Source organism: Ailuropoda melanoleuca, chromosome 15 (genome assembly GCF_002007445.2).
Source record: "Ailuropoda melanoleuca isolate Jingjing chromosome 15, ASM200744v2, whole genome shotgun sequence".
NCBI classification, from domain to species: domain Eukaryota; kingdom Metazoa; phylum Chordata; class Mammalia; order Carnivora; family Ursidae; genus Ailuropoda; species Ailuropoda melanoleuca.
This window is the reverse complement of record NC_048232.1, coordinates 71304129-71326530: the sequence shown is the minus strand read 5'-3', so window position 1 is coordinate 71326530 and position 22402 is coordinate 71304129. Positions and strand designations below refer to the sequence as shown.

The window sequence follows — 22402 nt, the reverse complement described above, 5'->3', positions numbered from 1 at the left end:
ACTTTTCGATTTCACAAAGAACTTCCCCCCTTTTTTTTTTATTCAGTTATTTATATAACTGAATTTTGGAAGGAGATGATGTAGCACAGAGAGGTTAAGTAACGTGATCATGTGTATACAATACCTTATTTGGAAAAAAAGGGTCTCTATAGGTATGACTGAATTAAGGATCTTGAGATGAAGAGATATTCCTGTATTATTCTGGTGGGCCCTAAATGCCATCACATGAATCCTTACAGGTGAGGAGCAGAGGGATATTACAGACAGATACACAGAGGAAGACACAAAGTAGAAAACCTTATGAAGACAGAGCAAAGAGAGCTGTAGCCAGCTATAATGCCAACAGCCACCAGAAGCTGGAAGAGGCAATGAAAGATCTCCCCTAGGGCCCCTGGAAGGTGGGTGGCCCTGCCTACAGCTTGATTTCAGACATCTGGACTCCAGAACTGTGAGAAATAAATTTTTTTTAAAGATTTTATTTATTTATTTGACAGAGAGAGACAGCCAGCTAGAGAGGAAACACAAGCCAGGAGAGCGGGAGAGGACGAAGCAGGCTCCCAGCGGAGGAGCCCAATGCGGGACTCGATCCCAGGACCCTGGGATCACGCCCTGAGCCAAAGGCAGACGCTTAACAACTGAGCCACCCAGGCACCCCGAGATATAAATTTCTGTAGTTTCAAGCCACCAAGTTTATGGTAATTTGTTACAGCAGCCCAAGGAACCTATCATACTTTGTACTGTCTGTTATCTTAACAAAAAATTATTCATACATTTACCTTTTATTTATTGAAAGTCTACCATATGCCAGATTCTGGGTTGTTTTTCTAAAAAGATTTATTTATTTGAAGGATAGAGAGAGAGTGAGCACACATATGAGCAGGGGGAGGGGCAGAGGGAAAGAATCTTCAAGCAGACCCCCTGATAAGCACAGAGCCCAGTGTGGGGCTCAGTCTCACAACCCATGAGATCATGACCTGAATCGAAACCAAGAGTCTGACGCTCAACCAACCGAGCTACCCAAGGGCCCCCAGATTCCGTTCCTAATACCAGGAATAAAAATGTAAACAAAACAAAGTCCCTACATTCCTGGACATGTACACAAATGAGATAATTTTAGAAAATAATAAGCACAGCCAAGAATATAAAAAATGAGATGGAATAGGGAATGACTGGGAAAAGGGATCCTTTAGGTAGTGGAGTCAAGGAAGCATTCTCAGAAATCATGCCATTTGAGCTAAGCCTCATGATAATGAGAGATAAATGACCATACAAATAAAGGAGGAAGATGCTCCTGACAGAGGGAACAGAGTAGGGCAAAGATCTAGACCCAAAAATATCTTGGCATATCAGAGGAAGAGAAAGAAGGCCAATATGGCTAGAGAGTGATGAAAAATGGAGGAAGAGAATAGTAAGAACCTTAGCAAGGAAGGCACAGGCCGGGCCACGTGGGACATTTACATCAATTACCTACTGGTACAAAAATGCTTTGTAACAAACACACACAAAAATTCATGTTTATAATCATGCTTCTAGAATCAGCTGAGAGTCTGCTAGGCAGCTCTCCTGACTTCAACTGGACTTGCTTTAACATCTGTTGGTTGAATTGGTATCTACTGATCCAGGAAGGCCTCAGCTACAGCAACTGGGGCTCTGCTCCATGTGGCACTCTCTCCAGCAGGCTACAGGGCAATGTTCTTGTGGTGATGGCAGAGATTCAACAGAGAATCCCCAGTGTGCAAGATGAGTTCAAGCCTCTGATTTTGTAGTATCTGATAACATCTTCTTAGTTAAAGCAAGTCACCTGACTGAGGCCAAAGTCAAGGAGTGGACAGGTCACCCTGCCCACAGTGGCAAGATAGTTACATAGCAGGGATACAGAAAACAATGAACAACAGAAGCCATCAAGGCAAGCTTCAGCAGATATATAGGGCCTTGATAAACTAATGAATTTAAGAAGTAATTGTTTTCTAAATAGGATAATGTATTACAAATGTTGTAGGAATTCAGAAAAAAGGTATTTGACTATAACACTCAGACAAAGCTACAAAAAGAAGGGTCTTGAAAGATATTTTAGTTTTGGATGGGTGGAGGAACAAGATGAGGGAATTTTAAGAGCAGAGAGTAACATGAACAAAGTTATGATGGAGAAAGGAGCACTGTAGACACAGAACAAAGACTGGCATGTATACCGATATCAAGATGTTCCCATCTGATTCAATCTCTATCACAAACAGAAAAAAATTAAGTAGAACAAACAAATCTCATATGCATCCTTCATAATAGAAACCATTCCATTTCAAAATGTTTTGAGAGTATAGAGTTCTCAGTGTGATAATCAGGAATGTCTGAGGACTGAAGACAGCCATGAGAGTACAAACACAAGATTCCAAACATGTGCAACAATGTAGTCTCAATGTAGTATTTACCATAATGGTGAATAAACCTGAAATTATGAATCAATGTATACAATATAACAATCCTTTTTGGTAACCCAATGTTGAAAGCTATCATCACATTGTTATTTTGGAAGCATGCTATCAGATGACTCCAAAATTGCTAAGAGTCAAAACAATATCCAAGAATTTTCTTTGCAAGGCAACTGAAAAATCTGGCCACAAACATAATCTCAAGCATGTTCATGTAACTCTTGAGGTTACTTATATCTTGATTCATGGCGTTAAGGTTTTAAGGCACTTCTCAAGAATTTTCTAAGCTCTAAAAACTGGTAATATATGATTCACTAGAACTGGCTCTTCATCTGGCTCTTTAATTATTAATTCTGCTTATAAGACACTAATAGCAACATATCATCTAGTAATGGTATTCAGGGAAACAGCCAGTCCACTAGTGTTCATAGACAGAGATGAATTCAAATCTTTTATACAATTAAAAAAAAAAAAAAAAGAAACCTCATGCAAAGCAGGCCCATAATTCAAATACATATTGCAGCAATATAAATATTTAAATCAATTAGCAGCTGTTGACAGTGGAGCAAAACTTGAGGATACCAAAGTTTCTACTCACCTGGTCTCATATTCACTGGACTAATTCCAGTAGAGTATCACCAATCCTCCCCAAATCTTCCACCAATCATTCCACAAATCCACTACACTGAGCATGGTGACGAGATACCCTACCCATCCCCATTGTATGAGCAAAACTGAAAAGTTTTATAGCCTCCACCCCCTCAGCTGGGCCCCAAATCCATGAAGAATCTCTAAGCCCTTGCTATGAGCCTGAGCCTGCATGCTGGGAGCCTTGAATCTCTCCTGAGCCCTCAAATTGAAGACAGACTGAAGTTGATTCTTCCCAGAAAGACTGGAGTCAACTCATCAACTAAATTCAAACTCTCAGTAGTGTAACCTCCTAATTTCACTGCTGAATTCTCACTGGCCTAAATGCCCACCAGGAGCTACCCTTCCCTGACTACTACATAAACACCAAACACAGACAGAAACACTACCCCCTTCTACGAAGTGCGGGACTAATTCTTTTGCCAGCCAAATCCACCTGCTGTTCTTGTTCTCCATCCAAATGTGAGCTCTCCAGTCATCCATCTCCCAACACTGTCATCTCCAAACAGCTCTGTGCATCCTCCCCTCTCCCTCTCCAATTTGTACTATGCTTTCTGGGTAATAAACATCCTTATAATATTCTCCATTTCACTGATCTTTTAACCACCACACATACTTAAGGGTTGGGGTGGCATGAATGTCCTTTTTATTCCACACTGTCAATAACATGTAAAACCTTCTGTTACTTGAGTCCCATAAATTCAGCAATGCCACTTCTTTCTCTTTATTATCATCATGATATAATATCTTCCATCTTTAAAGAGAATTATTCCCTTGGTGCCACACCCTCTCCTGTCCACAGCCCAATTTTTCTGTATTCCTCAGCATACATTGTTGCCTTATTTTTTATATTTAATATCTCCACTTATTGTCTTCCTATTCTTTCTTAAGTCCTCTAAGGGCTCAATCTCTACCAACATCATTGAAACTTCATCGAGGTCACCAGTGACTGCCACATGACCAAATCAAAGATGAATTCTCAATTCTTATCTTACCCAGTAACATTTGGTACAGCTGATCACTGTGCTTTCCTGCATTTATTGAGATGATCATGTTCTTACTCCTTTATTCATTTAATATGGTCAAATCTGATTTTTTTTTGAAAGTTAAACCTCTCTATGTTTCCGAAATAAACCTACTTGGACATATATTATAATATGATCANTTCCTGCATTTATTGAGATGATCATGTTCTTACTCCTTTATTCATTTAATATGGTCAAATCTGATTTTTTTTGAAAGTTAAACCTCTCTATGTTTCCGAAATAAACCTACTTGGACATATATTATAATATGATCTTTTCCATATAACCAGTTTCTACTTGAAAATATTTTGTTTAGAATTTTTACATCTATGTTTATGAGAAAGACTGGCCTATTATTTTCCCTTCTTGTAATATCCTTGTCAGGTTTGGTGCCAGGTTTACGCTATACTCAAAATAAGAGTTGTGAAATTAGCGGGATTCAGACAAACAGAACCAAACCCATACACATACATGCACACATGATTTGTTACAGGGATTCTATCTCATGCAGTTGTGGAAGCTAATTAGGCAGTCTCCATAAGATTGTAGCGTCTGATGCTGGAGTCCGCAGGGCAGGCAGTTGGGAAGGAAAGATGGACGTAAAGTAGGGAAGAACAGGATAAGCTGGAACTCAAAAGCATGAGCTGAAACAGGTGAAAACAGACTGAAACTCGTATCTGATATTGCTGCATTTGACATGTCCTATAGGAGGGCTAGTGCCCTTTATCACAGAACTACACGCACACACACACACACACACACACATCCCAGGAGTCAGAAAAACTGAAAGTGGATCCAGGGGAAGGTAGAGCAGTTGCAGGCCTGACTGTTACCCAAGCCAACCAGATGAGCCAGCAGGTAAGGAACATCACATGTAAGCTACAAAATGAATGCTGACACTTCTGTCCTCTAAGTCTCATACAAAAGTAGCTCTTGTGGCCGACTCCAGTTAGAAACATACAGATAAAGGGAACGAAATTTTGGAAAATGTAATTCAGCCTAGGCAAGGTGATACATTACAAAGCTACCACAGAAACTATTTTCTCTTTTTCTTCTTTCCGATAGAGTTTTTGTAAGATTGGTATTATTGTTTGGAAGAATACTCCAGCGAGGCCATTTGGGCCTGGAGTTTTCTTTTCAATAAAGGGTTTTAATTTATGGATTCAATTTATTTAATAAATATATAAATGTTTAGATTTCTTATTTCTTGTTGCCAGTCTTATGTCTTTTTTTCCTACTACATTTGTCTATCTCAGGAGTCAGCAAACTATGTCCCTCAGGCTGTCTGTATTTGTAAAGTTTTATTAGGGCACAGCCATGCCCAGTTATTAAATAGTATGTACAGCTGCTTTCATGCTGCAATGGTAGAGATGAATAGATGTGACTGTACAGTCCACAAAGCCTAAACTATTTACTATCTGGCCCTTTACAGAAGAAGTTTGCCAATCCCTGATCCATCTCATCTGAATTTATTGGCAAAAAGTTGTTCATAATATTCACCTATTATCTTTGTTAATGCCCATAAGATCTGTAGCAATGTTCTCTTTTTATGTTCCTGGTATTAGTAACTTGTGTTTTTTGGCTTTCTTAATCAGCCTTGCTACAAGTTACTAAGTTATTACTCTTTTAACGTAAAATTTTTCTATTCTATGATTATGTATTATTTTATTGATTCCTGCTCTTATATTTAGTAACCTCTCCCTTCTATTTTCTTTGAGTTTACTTCACTGTTTTTTTTTTTTTACTAGCCCTTAAGATATAAGCTTAGATCATTATTTTTTTTTTAAAGATTTTATTTATTTATTTGACAGAGACAGACAGCCAGCGAGAAAGGGAACACAAGCAGGGGGAGTGGGAGAGGAAGAAGCAGGCCCCCAGCGGAAGAGACTGATGTGGGGCTCGATCCCAGAGCACTGGGATCACGCCCTGAGCCGAAGGCAGACACTTAACGACTGTGCCACCCAGGCGCCCCAAATCATTAATTTTTCAATCTTTTTTAATTTTCTAAAATATGTATTTTAGAGCTATATATTGTCCCATTTAAGCACTGCATAACTAAACCCCACATTATACCATATTTTCATTATCTTCAGTTCTAAGTATCCTCAAATTTGTTGTGATTGCTTTCTTCAACCATACATTACTCAAAAGTGTGTTGTTTAATATCTAAACATATGTAGATAGTCTTAGCTATTTTTTCTATTAATGATTTCTCTTTTAATTCTAGAATGATAAAGGAATATACACTATGATTTCAAACATGAAATTTGTTGAGACACAGAATATCCAAAGCAGTTTTGAAAATGAACCAAGTTGAGCCAATTACACTCTTGATTTAAATACTACTATAAAACTACAATAATCAAGATAAGATGGTACTGCAATAAGAATCAATAATTAGATCAAGGAAAAATTAGAGGGTCCCAAAATAGGTCTGTACTTTTGGTCACTTAGTTTTTGAAAAAGGCACCAAAGCACCACAATGAGAGAAGGAAAATCTTTTCAACAAATGGTACCTAAACAGTTGTATACCCATATAAAAAAAAGGAACTTATTAAACTCTACCTCATACTCACACCATATACAAAAACTAATTTGAGACAGATCATAATACATCTAAATGTAAAAACCATAAAGCTTTTAGAGGAAGGATAGGGGAATATCTTTCAGTCTTGAAGGTAAGCAAAATTTCTTAGGATACAGAAAGTAATAATGATAAAAGGAAGAATTGATAAATTAGGCTTCACCAAAATTAAAAATTTCTGTTCATCTAAACACCCAAGTAAGAAAATGAATAGTCAGGCCTTATGCACCCCAATGTTCATAGCAGCATTGTCCACAGTAGCTAAATCGTGGAAGGAGCAGAGATGCCCTTCAACAGATGACTGGATTAAGAAGATGTGGTCCATATACACAATGGAATATTACTCAGCCATCAAAAAGAACGATTTCTCAACATTTGCTGCAACATGGACGGGACTGGAGGAGATAATGCTAAGCGAAATAAGTCAAGCAGAGAAAGACAATTATCATATGGTTTCACTCATTTATGGAACATAAGAAGTAGGAAGATTGGTAGGAGAAGAAAGGGAAGAAGAAAGGGGGGGGTAAACAGAAGGGGGAATGAACCACAAGAGACTATGGACTCTGGGAAACAAACTGAGGGCTTGGGGGGGAATGGGACAGGCTGGTGATGGGTATTAAGGAGGGCACGTAGTGCATGGTGCACTGGGTGTTATATGCAAGTAATGAATCATGGAACTTTACATCAAAAACTAGGGATGTACTGTATGGTGACTAACATAATAAAAAATTTTATTAAAAAAAAGAAAGAAAATGAATAGTCAGGAGATAGAAAAAATACACACACACAGAGCAAAAGATTGGAATTCAGGATATTTTAAAAACTTCTTACAACTCAACATTAAAAAAAAAAAAATCCCTCCCCCTGAAAAGAGCAAAAGATTTAAACAGACATGTCACAAAAGAAGATATGTGAATAGCTAGTAAGTACACGAAACATGCTCAACATCCTTAACATGGAAATGCAAATTAAGACTACAATGAGATATCACACTTCATCTACCAAAATGACTAGAATTAAGAAACTGACAACATCAAATGTTGGTAAGGATGTGAAGCAACCAAAGCTCTAACGAATTCTTAATTGAAGTATAAAACAGGAGAATCATTTTAAACAATAACCTGTTAATTTCTGGGGCACCTACATGGCTCAGTCGGTTAAGCATCTGCCTTCAGCTCAGGTAATGATTCCGTGTCCTCCCTGCTCCATGGGGAGTCTGTTTATCCCTCTCCCTCTGCCCGTCCACCCCCTCATGCTCTCTCTTTCTCTCTCAAATAAAATCTTCAAAAAAATAATCTCATACTTTCTTATAAAATCAAACATACATCTACCCTATGACCCAGCAATTCCATTCCTAGGTATTAACCTAAGAGAAATTTTTAAAAAGGTCCACAAAAAGACTTTTACAAAAATGTTCACAGAAGCCTTATTTATAACAAAAAAGAAAAAAAACCCACAGATACAACACAAAAGTCCATCAAAAGAAGAATGGATAAACCAACTGTGATTTATTCAAACAACGGCAATAAAATGGAAGGAATTACTGATTCACACAACATCACAGATGAATGTCAAACACACTGAGTAAAAAGAAGCTTTATGCAAAAGAATGCATACTGCAAGACTTCAGAAGAGGCAAAACTAATTCACAGTGCCAAAAATCAGAACAAAGATTGCCTCAGAACAGTGAACTGAGGTGAGGAGTGGAGGTAGTTAACTATGAAGAGGCAAGAGATAACTTTCCAGGGTGATGGCAATGTCTTATCTTGAAGGGAATTTGGGTAGGTAGGTGTATAGATTTGTCAAAACTCACTAAATGCACATTTATGAACTGTACATTTTTGTAAATTTTACCTTAAAAGAAAAATTTGTAAACAAATATTAAATTCTAGTTAATGATATGCATGTTGAAGTATTTAGTGGAAAGTATGTAGATAAATATGTTTTGAAATGCATTAGAAGAATAAGATGATTAAGGGAAGGACAGAAAGATAATAAATCAGGTGTAGTAAAATATTAGTGGTAGAATCTAAGTAGAGGTATATGGGTTAGTCACCGTATAAATTTGAGAAGCAATTTAAGCTTTCTTATATCTTTTGGTAATATAAGTGAGCAATCTTGGCTTTTAGACTCATAAAATTGGCCATTAAGAATTCAGGATTCTCAGTAAAACAATGACCAATCCCTTTGATTTGCATTGCATTTACTGGCATCACAGGGCAAAGATCTGTCAAGTGGAGGAAAGAAAATTTTGATAAAGCAGTTTTCATATATATGGTGTTAGTAGCTCTTCTGAAAGTAAAGATCACATCTGATACAAACCTTTTGCCTTTCCAAGGTTTTCTGAACCACCCAAGCCCATTTGGCAATAGTTTTCCTTCTTCAAAGTTCCTTTCTACCACTTGGGGACACTTAATTTTCAGCATCAATGGAAAAGAAATCTACTATGCTCCATTGCACATCAGAGAAACCAATGTGTTTTTTTTTTAATTATCATTTAAGAAAATTGGAAACTATCTCCATAATTAAATGGTTATGGGAAAACCTCATACTGTTCAGAGGCTATGACAATTTAAGCAAAATAAAGGAAAACATTAACTAACTTGTCTAAACTGTTAAAACGGTTTGAATTTGGTCCCAATTTTGGATGAGGATCAGCCACACCAATTCGTCTAGTGGAAATTTAAAACAAAATACATGATTATAAATATTTATTACACTTCCAAAATAGCAGTTAAAAAAAAGGTTACCATTAACAAGGACTTTTATAGATTAAATAGCACCTCCAAAGCAGGTTCAAACCCTGGGAAACAAACCAAAGCACAGCTAACAACATTAAGAAGCCCTAGGAGCAAAGTCAGAGGATTTCAGAGTCTTTTATTACAGATACACTCTCAGAAAACATATGCCTAATAAGAGTTCAATTGTCCCCAAAAGAATCAGCAGCTATTTCCATCCCTAACATATATACTTAGAGAAATCAGAATATTAAACAGTACCATCCAAGAACTTGAAATGTTCCCCTATAACACAAGAGTTAAAAAGGAAATACTTTAATATGCAATATATATATACATTCTTGTGCAAACAGATTCCCTTACAGAGAGAATTTTACATTGAAATATGAATTGATACATCCAATTCCAGCAATATGGCAGACTACTTGTGTAGAGACCACCTCTCATAAAAAATATCTTAAAATGCTTGACAAAAACATCTTTTATAAAGTATGGCTGCACTGGTGGTAAAATAAGGGGCACCATAGGAAGCTGGAAAAGAAAAAAATGCAATATTCCACAGGAGTTAAAAAGGGTTAGAGACAGCATTTACTCTGAGAGATTCTGTGAATTCCTGGTGGCCTAGCACCTCGTTTTAAGGACCCACATATGCTGGGACAGAAGACAAACCTTAGGACCCAAGTAAAATGAGAGCTCAGATCAGAAAATCCCACATAAAGCTGGGAACCTCCATAAGGAAGTGAACTACAAAGAAATCCAGCTAGTAGAAGGAAAAAAGCCTATGTTAGCAAAGGCTCTAAGAAGAAGCAGGAGAGGGGAGGTGGGAAGAAAAAATATATACTGTCCGAAGAATTCCTATTGACAAAGGCATACTAACTTAGTTTGGTATTTGGCCTGACTCTGTGGCCTGAAAAGCCTCAAGCAGAAATTTTAAAGTGGCCCTGGATTTCTAAGCTCCAGGGACATACAGAAGCAAACACAGGACTTTCAAGAACTCTTCTGGACACAGCTCAGTGAATATATGCAAAAAAATGAAAATTCACTAAACACACAAAGAAGACACCATGAGCTAGGAATCAGCAGAAATAAGAAACTACAGAATCAAACAGGGAAAGACAGCCAATACTAAAATAATTAGATACAAATATAAATGTTTAAAAATAAAATAAATATTTAATAGATTTAAAACAATGAGACTTTTTTTTACCCCATAATGATTCCTGGGAGAAAAACTATACTAATCTACCTATATAAGATATATAAGGTTTTTCTGAAAATATGGGCCTTTTAAAAGAATTTCATTATATTGCTACTGACTTATGTGTCCCTTCTACTCCAGAGATTTTTAAGTTTCTTACTGATCTCCTTAGGCATGGTTCCTCAGAGAAATTTTTAATTTAATTATTTCTCTAGCCTCTGTGAAATAATTAATGATATTTAAACAAACTCTTAATTAAGAACTAGAATTTATAACTTAAAGAATTTAAGATGTGTGCTTTTGTAACTAGAATAATTACTTTCTTATTAATGTCTTGTAAACTTTAATGTGCAGGTAGGGCTTTTATTCCCTCTCAAAATAAATGGAACAAAACTGAAAAATAAATAAATAAATAAATATGCTGAAAAATATAAAACCACAACTGACCAGGCAGATCTGAAAAGGAACCAATAGAATTTTTAAAAATAAAAAATATAAGAAATTAAATTAAAAGCTTAATACATGGGGCACCTGGGTGAGCGTCTGCCTTCAGCTCAGGTCATGATCCCAGGGACCTGGGATGGAGCCCTGCATCAGGCTCCTGGCTCAGTCGGGAGTCTACTTCTCTCTCTGCTCCTCCTCCCTGCTCGAGATCTCTCCCTCTCTCTTTCTCTCTCTTTCAAAAAAATAAAATAAAAATCTTAAAAAAAAAAATCAATACACAGGTTCTACAACAGATTAGATACAAGTGAAAGTGTATTGGTAAGCTGGAATATAATTCTGAATAATTATTTAAAATGCACAGAGAGAGAAAGAAAAAGTAGGAAAGAAAAAGTAGGAGGTTATGAGATCTGGAGGACAGAGTAAGCAGGCAGGCCCAGTGTATATCTACTGGGAATTCCAGAAGAACAAATAGAACAGGGGGAGGCAATATTCAAAAGAATAACGACTAATAATTTTCCAGAATTTATAAGAAACACTCAACCCTCAGATTCAAGAATCTAAGCCAGGATAAATTAAAAGAAATCCAAACCCAGACACATCATGTGAAACTGCAGAACATCAAAGCCAAAGAGAAGATTTTAAAAGCAGCCAGATAGAATACAGATACTACCTATAAAGACATCATGACTAAAACCAACAACTAATATCTCACCAGTAACAATGAAAACCAGAAGAAACTGAAATAGTAATGTACTAAGGGAAAATAACTGTCAACTATATAACTGTATAGTCATTGACACTACTTTTCAAGAAAAATAGCAAAATACATTTAATTAAAACAAAACAAAACTTAGTTCATAACTAATAGACCCTCACTAACTTAACATCCAATTCGGTATATTTCAGAAACTTGTATTTCAGAAAGAAGATGATTGTCAAAGGAAAATCTCAGATGTAAAAAGTAATGGTAAGAAAAAATAGTAAACTTTTAGGTAAATCTAAAAAAATTGTTAAATGTGTAAAACAGCATAATAGTCTCTAATTTATTTCATTAAAAAATCAAGATAGAACTTAAATCTTAGAAAATAATAGCACTTAAATTAGGAATAGTGGTAACTGGAGTTAAAAATTCTAAGGTGTTTACATTATTTGGGAGGAGGGCAAAAATACCGATTAACTTAAACATAAATAACTGAAGTTGATATTAAAATGTCTGGCGTGGGGCGCCTGGGTGGCTCAGTCGTTAAGCTTCTGCCTCGGGCTCAGGGCGTGATCCCAGGGTCCTGAGATCAAGCCCCTTGTCGGGCTCCCTGCTCCCCTGGGAGCCTGATTCTTCCTCTCCCACTCCCCCTGCATGTGTTCCCTCTCTCGCTGGCTGTCTCTCTCTCTCTCTCTGACAAATGAATAAATAAAATCTAAAAAAATAAAAAAAATGTCCGGGGTGGGGTGCCTGGGTGGCTCAGACGGTTAAGCATCTGACTTCAGCTCAGGTCATGATCTCAGGGTCCTGGGATCGAGCCCCATGTTGGACTCTGTGCTCAGCAGGGAGTCTGCTTCTCCCTCTCCCCTGCCCCTTCCCTCACTTGTGCTCTCTTTCTCTCTCAAATAAATAAAATCTTTAAAAAAATAAAAATAAAAAACAAATAAATAAAAATAAATAAAATGTCTAGCATACTCTCTAAATGAACAAAAAATAGATTAAACTTAGCCAGAAGGCAAGAAAGTGAGGGTGGGGTGGGGAGAACATATTAGAATAAATAAAAATCACAAAATAAGATAGAGTACTGAATCTCAGTAATTCAGTAAACAGAATAAATGTAAATGGACTAAAGACTCCAAGAAAAGGCAAAGACCTCAGACTAAAAATTTGAAATTCAGCTACATGATATTTGCAATAGACACAACTAAAACAAAGATACAGGAAAAATAATGGTAATAGACACATTATTAAAGCTGGAAAGGGTCATGATACATGATTTCATTTATGAGGAAGATGAAAAAATTTCTAACTTGAGTGTCCTAGTAACATCAGCTCAAAATAAGGCAAAAATTCCAAACTACACAAAGAATTAGATAAGTTCATTGTAGTGAAAGATTTGTGAATATCTCTTTCAATAACTGATAGTCCATGTGGACAAAAAATAAATGAAGCATACAAGATTTAAACAACATATTATCATGTTTCATCTTATGGACACATATAGAACCCTGCTCTCACAGTAACGTATACATATTCTTTTCAAGAATAAACAGAACTTTAATGTAAAGTGAAAATACTATAGGCTATAAGGCAAGTTTTCTATATGTTGAAGTACATGAAATTGGCATTTCTATGTCAAAAACAGCTGAAAATCATAATTACATGTTGTTCAATCTAAGATTTTAAATACTCTATCATTTATAGACCAAAACTTCTGACAACAACTTTGTTGGAACTCGGTACCCCCCAAAATTCAATTCCCATATATTTGGAATGTTAATAAAAACAATAAAAACTTAGAATTAAACACTGAATATTCTATTTGTCAAAATTGTGGGAATTAGCAAAAACGATACATAAAGGGAAACATATAGCCTTAAGTGCTTATTTTTAAGTATAAATAATAATGATTTATTCTTCCAATTTAAGAAGTTATAACAATTTAAAAATAAACCCTCTCAAAATAATAAAAAGCAGAAATTAATGAAATAGAAAAATAGAGAAGAGCAACAAAACCAAAAGTTTGTTTTTGAAAAGGCTAGCCAAATTAATAAACCTTTAACAAGCTGATCAAAAAAGAGGAGGAAAGAGAGACAGGCAGAGACCACAAGACTACAAATAAACATAATTAAAATGAAATACAACTACAGATGGAGCAAGGTTTAAAAAATTTAGAAGAAAACATTATTAATAACTTTATACTAGCAAACTTGAAAGCTTAAGTGAAATGGATAAATTCTATAATAATTTAAATTCCTGAAACTAAAAAAGAGAGAGAAAGAGAGAGAGAGAGAAAAGCTGAATGTTTCTACGGTTACTGAAGAAAGTGAACTAATCATTTAAAAAAATCCCACCAAGAAAACACCACAATCAAATAGTTTTACAAGAGAGAAAAGAAAAGGAATCAACTTACTCCCCAGTTCATTTTATGAAGCTAGTATAACCTTAATGCCAAACCAGACAAAGGCAATATAAGGAAGGGAAAGTACATATTCATGATAATAAATACAAAATGTACTAAATCAAATATTACCACAATGAACCCAATTATATTGTTAAAAGGTTTGTTTCATGAACACGTGGTTGATTTAACATGAGAAAAATCTGTTCATTTCATTTACTAAAGACTGAAGGAGAAAAATGATATGATCATCTCAATAGATGCAATTGAATACTTTTTCAATAACATTCAATAACAATTAATGATAAAAACTATTCATAAGTCAGAAATAGAACATTCTGCAAGTTATAAAGAATATCTATAAAAAACCAAAAGCAAATATCATGCTCAATGGCAAAACATTAAAAGCACTCTATAAAATCAGTAATACTGCAAAAATGTCTGTTACCTCCATTTCCAACATTTACTAGAGGTTTGGTCAATTATCAGTGTGCATGCTCACATAGANAACATTAAAAGCACTCTATAAAATCAGTAATACTGCAAAAATGTCTGTTACCTCCATTTCCAACATTTACTACAGGTTTGGTCAATTATCAGTGTGCAGACAGACAGACACATACACACAGACACACATGAATATAGAAGGACTTGGAAGGAGGAAATAAAATGCCATTATTTTATTATTTATATCAATTATCTTTATGGAAAACCCCAAAGAATTAATACCATTATACCCTATTTGGAATTAAAAAGAATTTAGAAAGTATTTTGTATATAAGAGCACTACACGAAAGTCAATTGCACATGTACAGCCAGGAATAACGTTAGAAAAAGTAATTTTTTAAAGATACCATTTACAATAACTAAAATGGTTTAATTATAATTATAAGGAATTATAATTCTTTCAACAAAAACATGTAAGAACTTTATGAAGAAAATAGTAAATGTTATTAAAGGATTTTAAAAATCTAAATAAATATGGAAAAGTACCATGTTCACAGGTAAGAAAATGAATTATCTTGAAAGTGTCAATTGCAAAAAAAGAAAAAAAAAGTGTCAACTGACCTCCAGAATTAATCTATAGAATTAATACTATTCCCTTCAAAATCCCACCAAAGTTTCTACTTGAAAAGCTGATGTTAAGATTTATATGNATTTATATGAAAAAAAAAAAGGTCAAGGATAGTCAAGGAACTGCTATGGAAGAAAAACTGGTGGGTGAACAGGGAGCTGGAAAACTTGACCTACCGGATATCAAAAATTATTTTAAAATTATATCAATTAAGGCTGAAGATTTGGCAGTGAAATAAGAGTTCAAAAAGAGACCCACATGTACACAGAAAGTTGATATACTGCAGAGAAGTCAGTGCAGATTAGTGGAGACAGGATGAATTATTCAAGAAATGTGTGAGGACATTTGGAAAAAGTAAAATTGTACCTCTATTCTACATCATACACAAAATTTCAGATGAATTAAGAATTTAAATGTAAACATCAAAACATTTAAAATTTAGGATGTATAGATGTATGTTAACGATTTCATGGTTGGGAAAAAATTTTTAAATGATAACATGTTGAAAGTACTAATCATAAAGCGAAAGAAAAGAAATTTAAATAATAAAATTTAGCAGTTCAGTTCACCAAAAGACACCATAAAGGGGTTGAGAAGACAAGTCACAAAGTGAGAAAAAATATTTAAAACACATATAACTAACAAAAAAATAACATCCAAGATATATAAAGAACTCCCATAAATCAATATGAAAAAGGCAAACAATCCGAAAGAAAAATGGACAGACATTTTTTAAAGGGCGTTTTATATAAGAGGAATGATAAATGGCTCATAAACACATTAAAAGACACTCAACTTCTTTGAGAATCAGAGAGATACAAATTAAAAGGACAATAAGATACCCAAGTATTGGTTAGGACGTGGAGCAATGGGAACTGTCATACCTTGCTGGTAAGAGCGTAAATTAGCTACTACTATTCTGTAAAATTTTTAACATCAGTAAAGCTGAACATGTATATTCCATGACTCAGAAATTCCATACCTAGGAATATACTCTAGAAAAATTTTTGCACATATGTACCAGAAGACAAACACAAGAATGTATTCTCTTATTTGGTGGGGTCAAAATTAGAAATTATTGTGAAATATTTGATTAAGAATCATACAACATATTCACCCAAAATTTATATTTATGGAACACATAAATATTCTCTTCATGGACTTCTTATTCATTATCTTTAAATTCATTAATAAATGTTGATAATATCCTTTTGTAAATGCAGAGATAAAANTGCTATCCCGATAAATACCGAGGACATTTTTCAAAGAACTGGAACAAATAGTCCTTAAATTTGTATGGAAACAGAAAAGGCCCAGGCATATATACTTTAATCACCAAAGACTAAACTGAGCATTTATAAAAGAAAATCCTTTTGAAGATTATTTCAATTTAATCAGGATTAAAAGTAAATAACACTTTTATCCTTATCAACTTTAAATAAAATACCTTTAGTTTAAATATCATACTTAATCAGAAAATACACAAAAGAAAACAAGAAGAATGTGGAGAGCCTGGTGTCTTATGGTCTTCCTTAATAACAATCCATTTTCAAGAGACTGTAATCTGCTCAACAGAAAGCATTCTAACAAGGATCTTAATCAGATTCTGAGAAAATTCACACTCAAAATAAACAATATGCCACTAAAACCAAAACAATGTAGGTATTAGCAGCTATTCAAGAGGTTAGCCTCTGTCTGATGAGTCATTTCTAACATGATGAAAGTCTACGTCTTTGAAGTGCTTTCTATTCAACCTGGAAAATATATAAAGGTAGGAATCACCCACAAAGTAGGTTGACTGAGAAATTTTTCTTCATTTTACATATCCTTACTTGACTCCATGCAAACATCAAACTAAGAATGGCAAAAATGAGTCTCTCTTCCTACCTGTTAATACTAACTTTTTCTCTGTTTTCTCAAGGCATTTTACTTTCAGCATCCAAGTCCATAAGAAATTTAGAAGATGACATGGTATTTAATACATTCAGGCTGGGGAAAGCCTTTCAGAAGGAAGATACTCCACAAAAATCTGTTGTCGCTCCTTCTCTGGAACAATATAAAAATGATGAGAGCAGTTTCATGAACGATGAGGAAAACAAAAATTCAAAGGTGAGTGGCAATGTGACTTATCCTTTCTTCAATGGAAATTTGAGTGATTTTTATGATACCTTTGAAAGTAAAATTGATACTTTTATAAACAGAAGTATATACAGTCACACTATGCTTTAGGACAACTGATGAAATTTCATACATTCCAGGTTGTTCTTCCACTCTGGACAACACCTCATATCTGAAAGTTTTCTTCCCCAAAAACTTGTATCTAATGTATGTTTAAAGAGTCAAAACAGTGCAGAGGATCTTTGAGTTGATCAATGAGAATTTATACAAATATATTATAGTTCTATTACCAGTAAGACAGCTAAAACACAAATCAACCTTTTCTTTACAGAACACAGGCTCCAAACATAATTTCTTAAATCATGGTCTGCCACTGAATCTGGCTATAAAACCTTATCTTGCACTAAAAGGATCTGTAGCTTTTCCAGCTGAGAATGGAGTTCAGAATACTGAATCAACACAAGAAAAGAGAGAAATTGGGGATGAAGAAAACTCAGCTAAATTTCCTATAGGAAGGAGAGATTTTGACAGTGAGTAGTCTTTTTAAAATTCAATTCTTATATCTTAATACCATAAAAATAGAGCTCTGAGTTTACTGGATTTGGATCCAATCTTAACAAAATCAAATAAGACCATGGTTCAATTACACTTAACATTAAGTGACCCTTGCCGAAGATGTGGGATTAAAGGGCATTTAAGAGTTATTATAATTTTGATTTATTCAGAATTAGCTGTATTAGATCCATTCTCTTATTTCTAATAAATTATGTGTGATAATAATAGTGCTTTAAACAATTCAAACTTTTTTTCCTCCAGTGCTCAGGTGCATGCTGGGAAGAGTCTATCGACCTTGTTGGCAAGTCTGAAACCTGTTGGACCACATCATCTTTTCTGAAGAAAAGAAAATCATTCAATTGTCTGTCGGGGAAAAAGCCCTTAACATTACTATGACTTGTATTACTTCAAGTGTCTGATTTAAAAGAAAGCAGCTGTTAACATATATCTGTAGCCTAAATGATATGCCTTATCTGTGCATTAAACTTTGTGAATATTCTGCATAATAACGACTTGCTAGTATTTTTTAAATGCTTAACATACTAACCTTATATACACTTCAGACCAATATGAAAAAGAATCATAACTTGCGCCTTGATCTCTTAAAAATTAAGTAGATGCTTTTGGTGAATAGTTTGATACATACGGAAATCTAAAGCACATAAAAAACAAATTCACAGTCGAAAAAATTGAGTTAACTTTGTCTGGCCAGTAATCAATTTGTCCTTGGCTGTACACTTGTTTTTTGCTACTCTGGCTACTTTGCCGCATAATTTATTCTGGAAATTGTTTGATGTCTCTGGTATCTTAACATTTTTATGTTGAGGTAGTTCATTTCCATTATCACAGAGATTATTTTTATCATCTAAATCCACTTGTTTCCTTTTTGAGCTTTTATTTCCTGTCTGACTACTTGATTTTCTTGCTACTTTTTCACTTTTACTTCTGTCCAGATGAACATTTCCAGAACTTGTTCCAATTGTTGGCCTTCCAACAGATGCATTTACACCTTCTGTTATGCAAAATGAAAAGAGGAAAGAAATTATATAATATTTAGTATTACATGTGAAAATTTTACAATAAACTTTAAAAATCGTTTGAGAATATTCAAAAATTTGATTTTCAATCACATAATTCTATGTTACATGATTAACAAATACAGCTACATTCCTAGCACATTACTCTTCATTCACCATATCATTTTTTATCCCTCCAAACAACAAATATTTGCTTTCTTTGAATGTGTGACACTTAATCCTTAAATGCTACAAGTTACTTCTTAAATACATTTAGTTAAATCAAACTGTGTCCTATTCTTCCTAGATTTGTACCTAGATTTAACTTTTCAAATAAACCCAGGTCTTAAAAATATAAACCTTTACATTTCACATTTCATACTTTGCAAAACAAAATCTAGTTTCACTTAAGGTACAACCAATTTTGGGTGCCTGGGTGACTCAGTCAGTTAAACGTCTGCCTTCTGCTCAGGTCATGATCCCAGGGTCCTGGGATCAAGCCCAACACAGTGGCTCCCTGCTCAGGTTGGAGTTGGCTTCTCCCTCTGCCCCTCCCCCTGCTCATGCTCTTGCGTGTGTTCTCTTTCTCTCTCTCTTTCTCTCAAATAAATAAATAAAATCTTTAAAAAAATTAATATACTAGAATTAAATAGTTATTTAATTACTCAAATAAACTCAATTACCAGAAAGGTCATTTTCCATGTGAAGCACATACAAAGTCTTGGATGTTGAATTAACATCATTCCATTTATCCTTGCTTACTGTGCAGTCATCTTTATAAGTACAAGCAAACTGGGATCTAATTAAGGTTTGCTTCATCTAGTAACAGGAAGAAAGAAGAAAGTATGCAATATATTTTATTTGATTTATTTTCAGTTATTTTTTCATCCAGATAGAAATACACTCTATGGTAATCAAGATACAAAATTTTCCTTAAAAATTCCATTATTCATTGGGAACTTTTAACCCTTGATGTTTCATAGTTTACAAACTCAACCATTGCTACACTGGCATTTTTCTTCTTTTCAGTAATACCAGCTTTATGCACACTTTTTATACTTTTTAACAGTTCAGGAAAATCAATTTTAGACTCCAGAATATGTGACTATTGAATATTTAGAAAAATAAGAAAGACGATTCAAATATACCATTCTAGGAATATTTGACCAAGTGATTTAATGGTCAAATATTCAAAATAAACTCTTGCATTTATCTTCAAAGATCATAAGTAGGAGAAAATTAGGAAGCTAAATTCAATTCTTTTTTTTTTAATTTTATTTTATTATATTGTGTTAATCACCATACAGTACATCCCCAGATTCCGATGTAAAGTTTGATGCTTCATTAGTTGCGTATAACACCCTAAATTCAATTCTTAACCACAAAAAAGGATGTTAAAAAAGTAGTTTTGGAAATGTATTCTGCAAACATAAAACCAGTGGCCATTTTAGGGATAGAAATTAATTTCAGAACAAAGTAATCTATACGGATAATGCAAATTTCAATAATTACAGCTGATGCGTAATGACATTCAGTTATCATGGAGAGATATCTTCAAACTGAGACATCAAATCCTTTTCAGAAACAGATGTTTAAATTTCAGATAAATGAATAAAGAGGACCTCAACAATTCAAAAATTTAACACTTCAAAGCATAACTACATTATGCTGAACATTACTTACAAAATACTGATTGATACCAGTTTATAAAGACTGAAACAGCACAATTTTATATTTCATATTCAGTAGTTAAATATTATGTTATACATTCAGAGAGATCACTGCATTAACCAACTTAGATGTTAGCAAAGATAATGGCAGTGAATCCACAGACTACAGTTTAAAAGAAATTAGATTAATCCAGTTGCTTCATAAAAGCAAGTGTTTCCAGGGGGTGTCTGGGTGGCTCAGGGGTTAACTGTCCAACTCTTGATTTCAGCTCAGGTCATGATCTCAGGGTCCTGAGAATGAGCCCCAGGTCAGGCTCCAAGGTCAGCAGGGAGCCTGCTTCTCTCCTCCCTTTCCCTCTGCCCTTACCTCATGCTTTCGCTCTCACCTGTTCTTTCTCTTTCTCAAATAAATAAATAAATAAATGGATCTTAAAAAAAAAAAAAAGCAAGTGTTTCCAGAATGACAAGTTTTATATCTTTCTGACTAATGGTGTCTATGAGAGCTCCAGTCCCCAGATCACTAAAAATTATGTTTAATTTGTTTGAAAATATGGAGTTTGATATCTTCCACTTTAAGCACAAAAATTCACAAAATTGAAAAAAATACGAAAATGTAAGAGATAAAAAAACTATTTTAAAAAGTACAAGAGAGGGGCGCCTGGGTGGCTCAGTTGTTAAGCATCTGCCTTCTGCCAGGGTCCTGGGATCGAGCCCCACATCAGGCTCCCTGCTCTGCTGGGGGTCTGCTTTTTCCTCTCCCACTCCCCCTGCTTGTGTTCCCTCTCTCACTGGCTGTCTTTCTGTGTCAAATAAATAAATAAATAAAATCTTTTTAATAAATAAATAAATAGTACAAGAGAGTACGCTCTTGATTATGGATGATGGAACTACAACCCAATATCTTCCTGAATCTCTATGAATACAACTACTATTATACAGTTTCCATCATGAGATGCCTTAAAATATAATCAAAGGTCTTAACTAGTCCTTTCAGGACTTTATAAATTCTATAAATACAGAATTAAAGCAAATGATTAAGGTATTAAAATAAATTTTGTTAATAAAATGAACTTTATAAAGTTTATATTATGTCACATGGTTACTGTAATAGCATTATCAAAAACCTTTTATTTGTATCGGCAAAACCAGTGCTGTTGACGTTATCTTTATTATTATTATTAGCATTACTATTATCTGTGACATTACACAACATTTCTTTCATTTCACCAGAGTTACTGCTTAGAGAGAATTATAAACTTATTGCCCGTAATGAGTTATAAAGAGTATGGTAAGACCATGAAGGCAAATGAATGCTAAGTGGCTGGCTAGGATCACTTTTGTAGTACCAGGTAGTGAATGCACCTGTGGGTGGCTTGGAGGACTTTATTTAGCATCCCACCACAAAATCTTCATCAGCACCCCCCCCAAATACTCTAAAGAAAAATACAATAAGTATATTATTTAGGACAGAAGATTAATGTTTTCTCAATTTCCTGGTTAGCAAAAATATACATTTCTTTAGAAAGCTGTGTTATTTTTAGTAATTTTTGACACACATCTAAGTAAAAACCTTTCCTTGCTATGTAAATACAGTCACAAAATGAATGTCGTAGTCCTGCCTACACTAGGTTTCCTCTCTTCAGGCCTCCTATACAGAAATTCTTGAGCCTCAGTGACAGCAGGGTAATTTCAGAAAACCAGAATTACAGGCAATGGATTCTTAAAATACTGAGAATGGACTCAGATGTGAAAAGAAATAGTTAACCACTTTATTCACCATAAAATATATTATTTATAAAAATAT

General features: G+C 34.5%; 2 protein-coding genes across 5 annotated transcripts in view; one reads left to right on the top strand and one right to left on the bottom strand.

Moving 5' to 3' along the window:
* Positions 1-16477: 16477 nt before the first annotated feature.
* PARPBP (PARP1 binding protein) overlaps positions 16478-22402 on the bottom strand; it is a 64483-nt gene continuing 58558 nt past the window's right edge. For 3 of the 4 annotated variants that reach the window (XM_002915471.4, XM_034643807.1, XM_034643806.1), the window contains exons 10-11: positions 19612-19747; positions 16478-18924 (exon numbers count right to left, since the gene is read on the bottom strand). In XM_002915471.4, coding sequence (XP_002915517.1) covers positions 18587-18924; positions 19612-19747 — 474 coding nt within the window. In that variant the 3' untranslated portion in view covers positions 16478-18586. The remainder of the gene's footprint in view (positions 18925-19611; positions 19748-22402) is intronic. The other variant, XR_004620740.1, reaches the window with a different exon arrangement.
* On the top strand, positions 17100-17895 carry PMCH (pro-melanin concentrating hormone). Its single transcript, XM_034643675.1, has 2 exons — positions 17100-17348; positions 17689-17895. Exons 1-2 carry the CDS (start codon positions 17100-17102, stop codon positions 17893-17895), a joined length of 456 nt encoding a protein of 151 aa, XP_034499566.1.

What these genes read in the sequence shown, in the direction of transcription:
- PMCH (XM_034643675.1), top strand. Translation starts at nt 17,100, where the DNA reads ATGGCAAAAATGAGTCTCTCTTCCTACCTGTTAATACTAACTTTTTCT. An exon ending in AGGAAAACAAAAATTCAAAG is followed by an intron (nt 17,349 to 17,688) that starts GTGAGTGGCAAT and finishes TTTTCTTTACAG; the next exon opens with AACACAGGCTCCAAACATAA.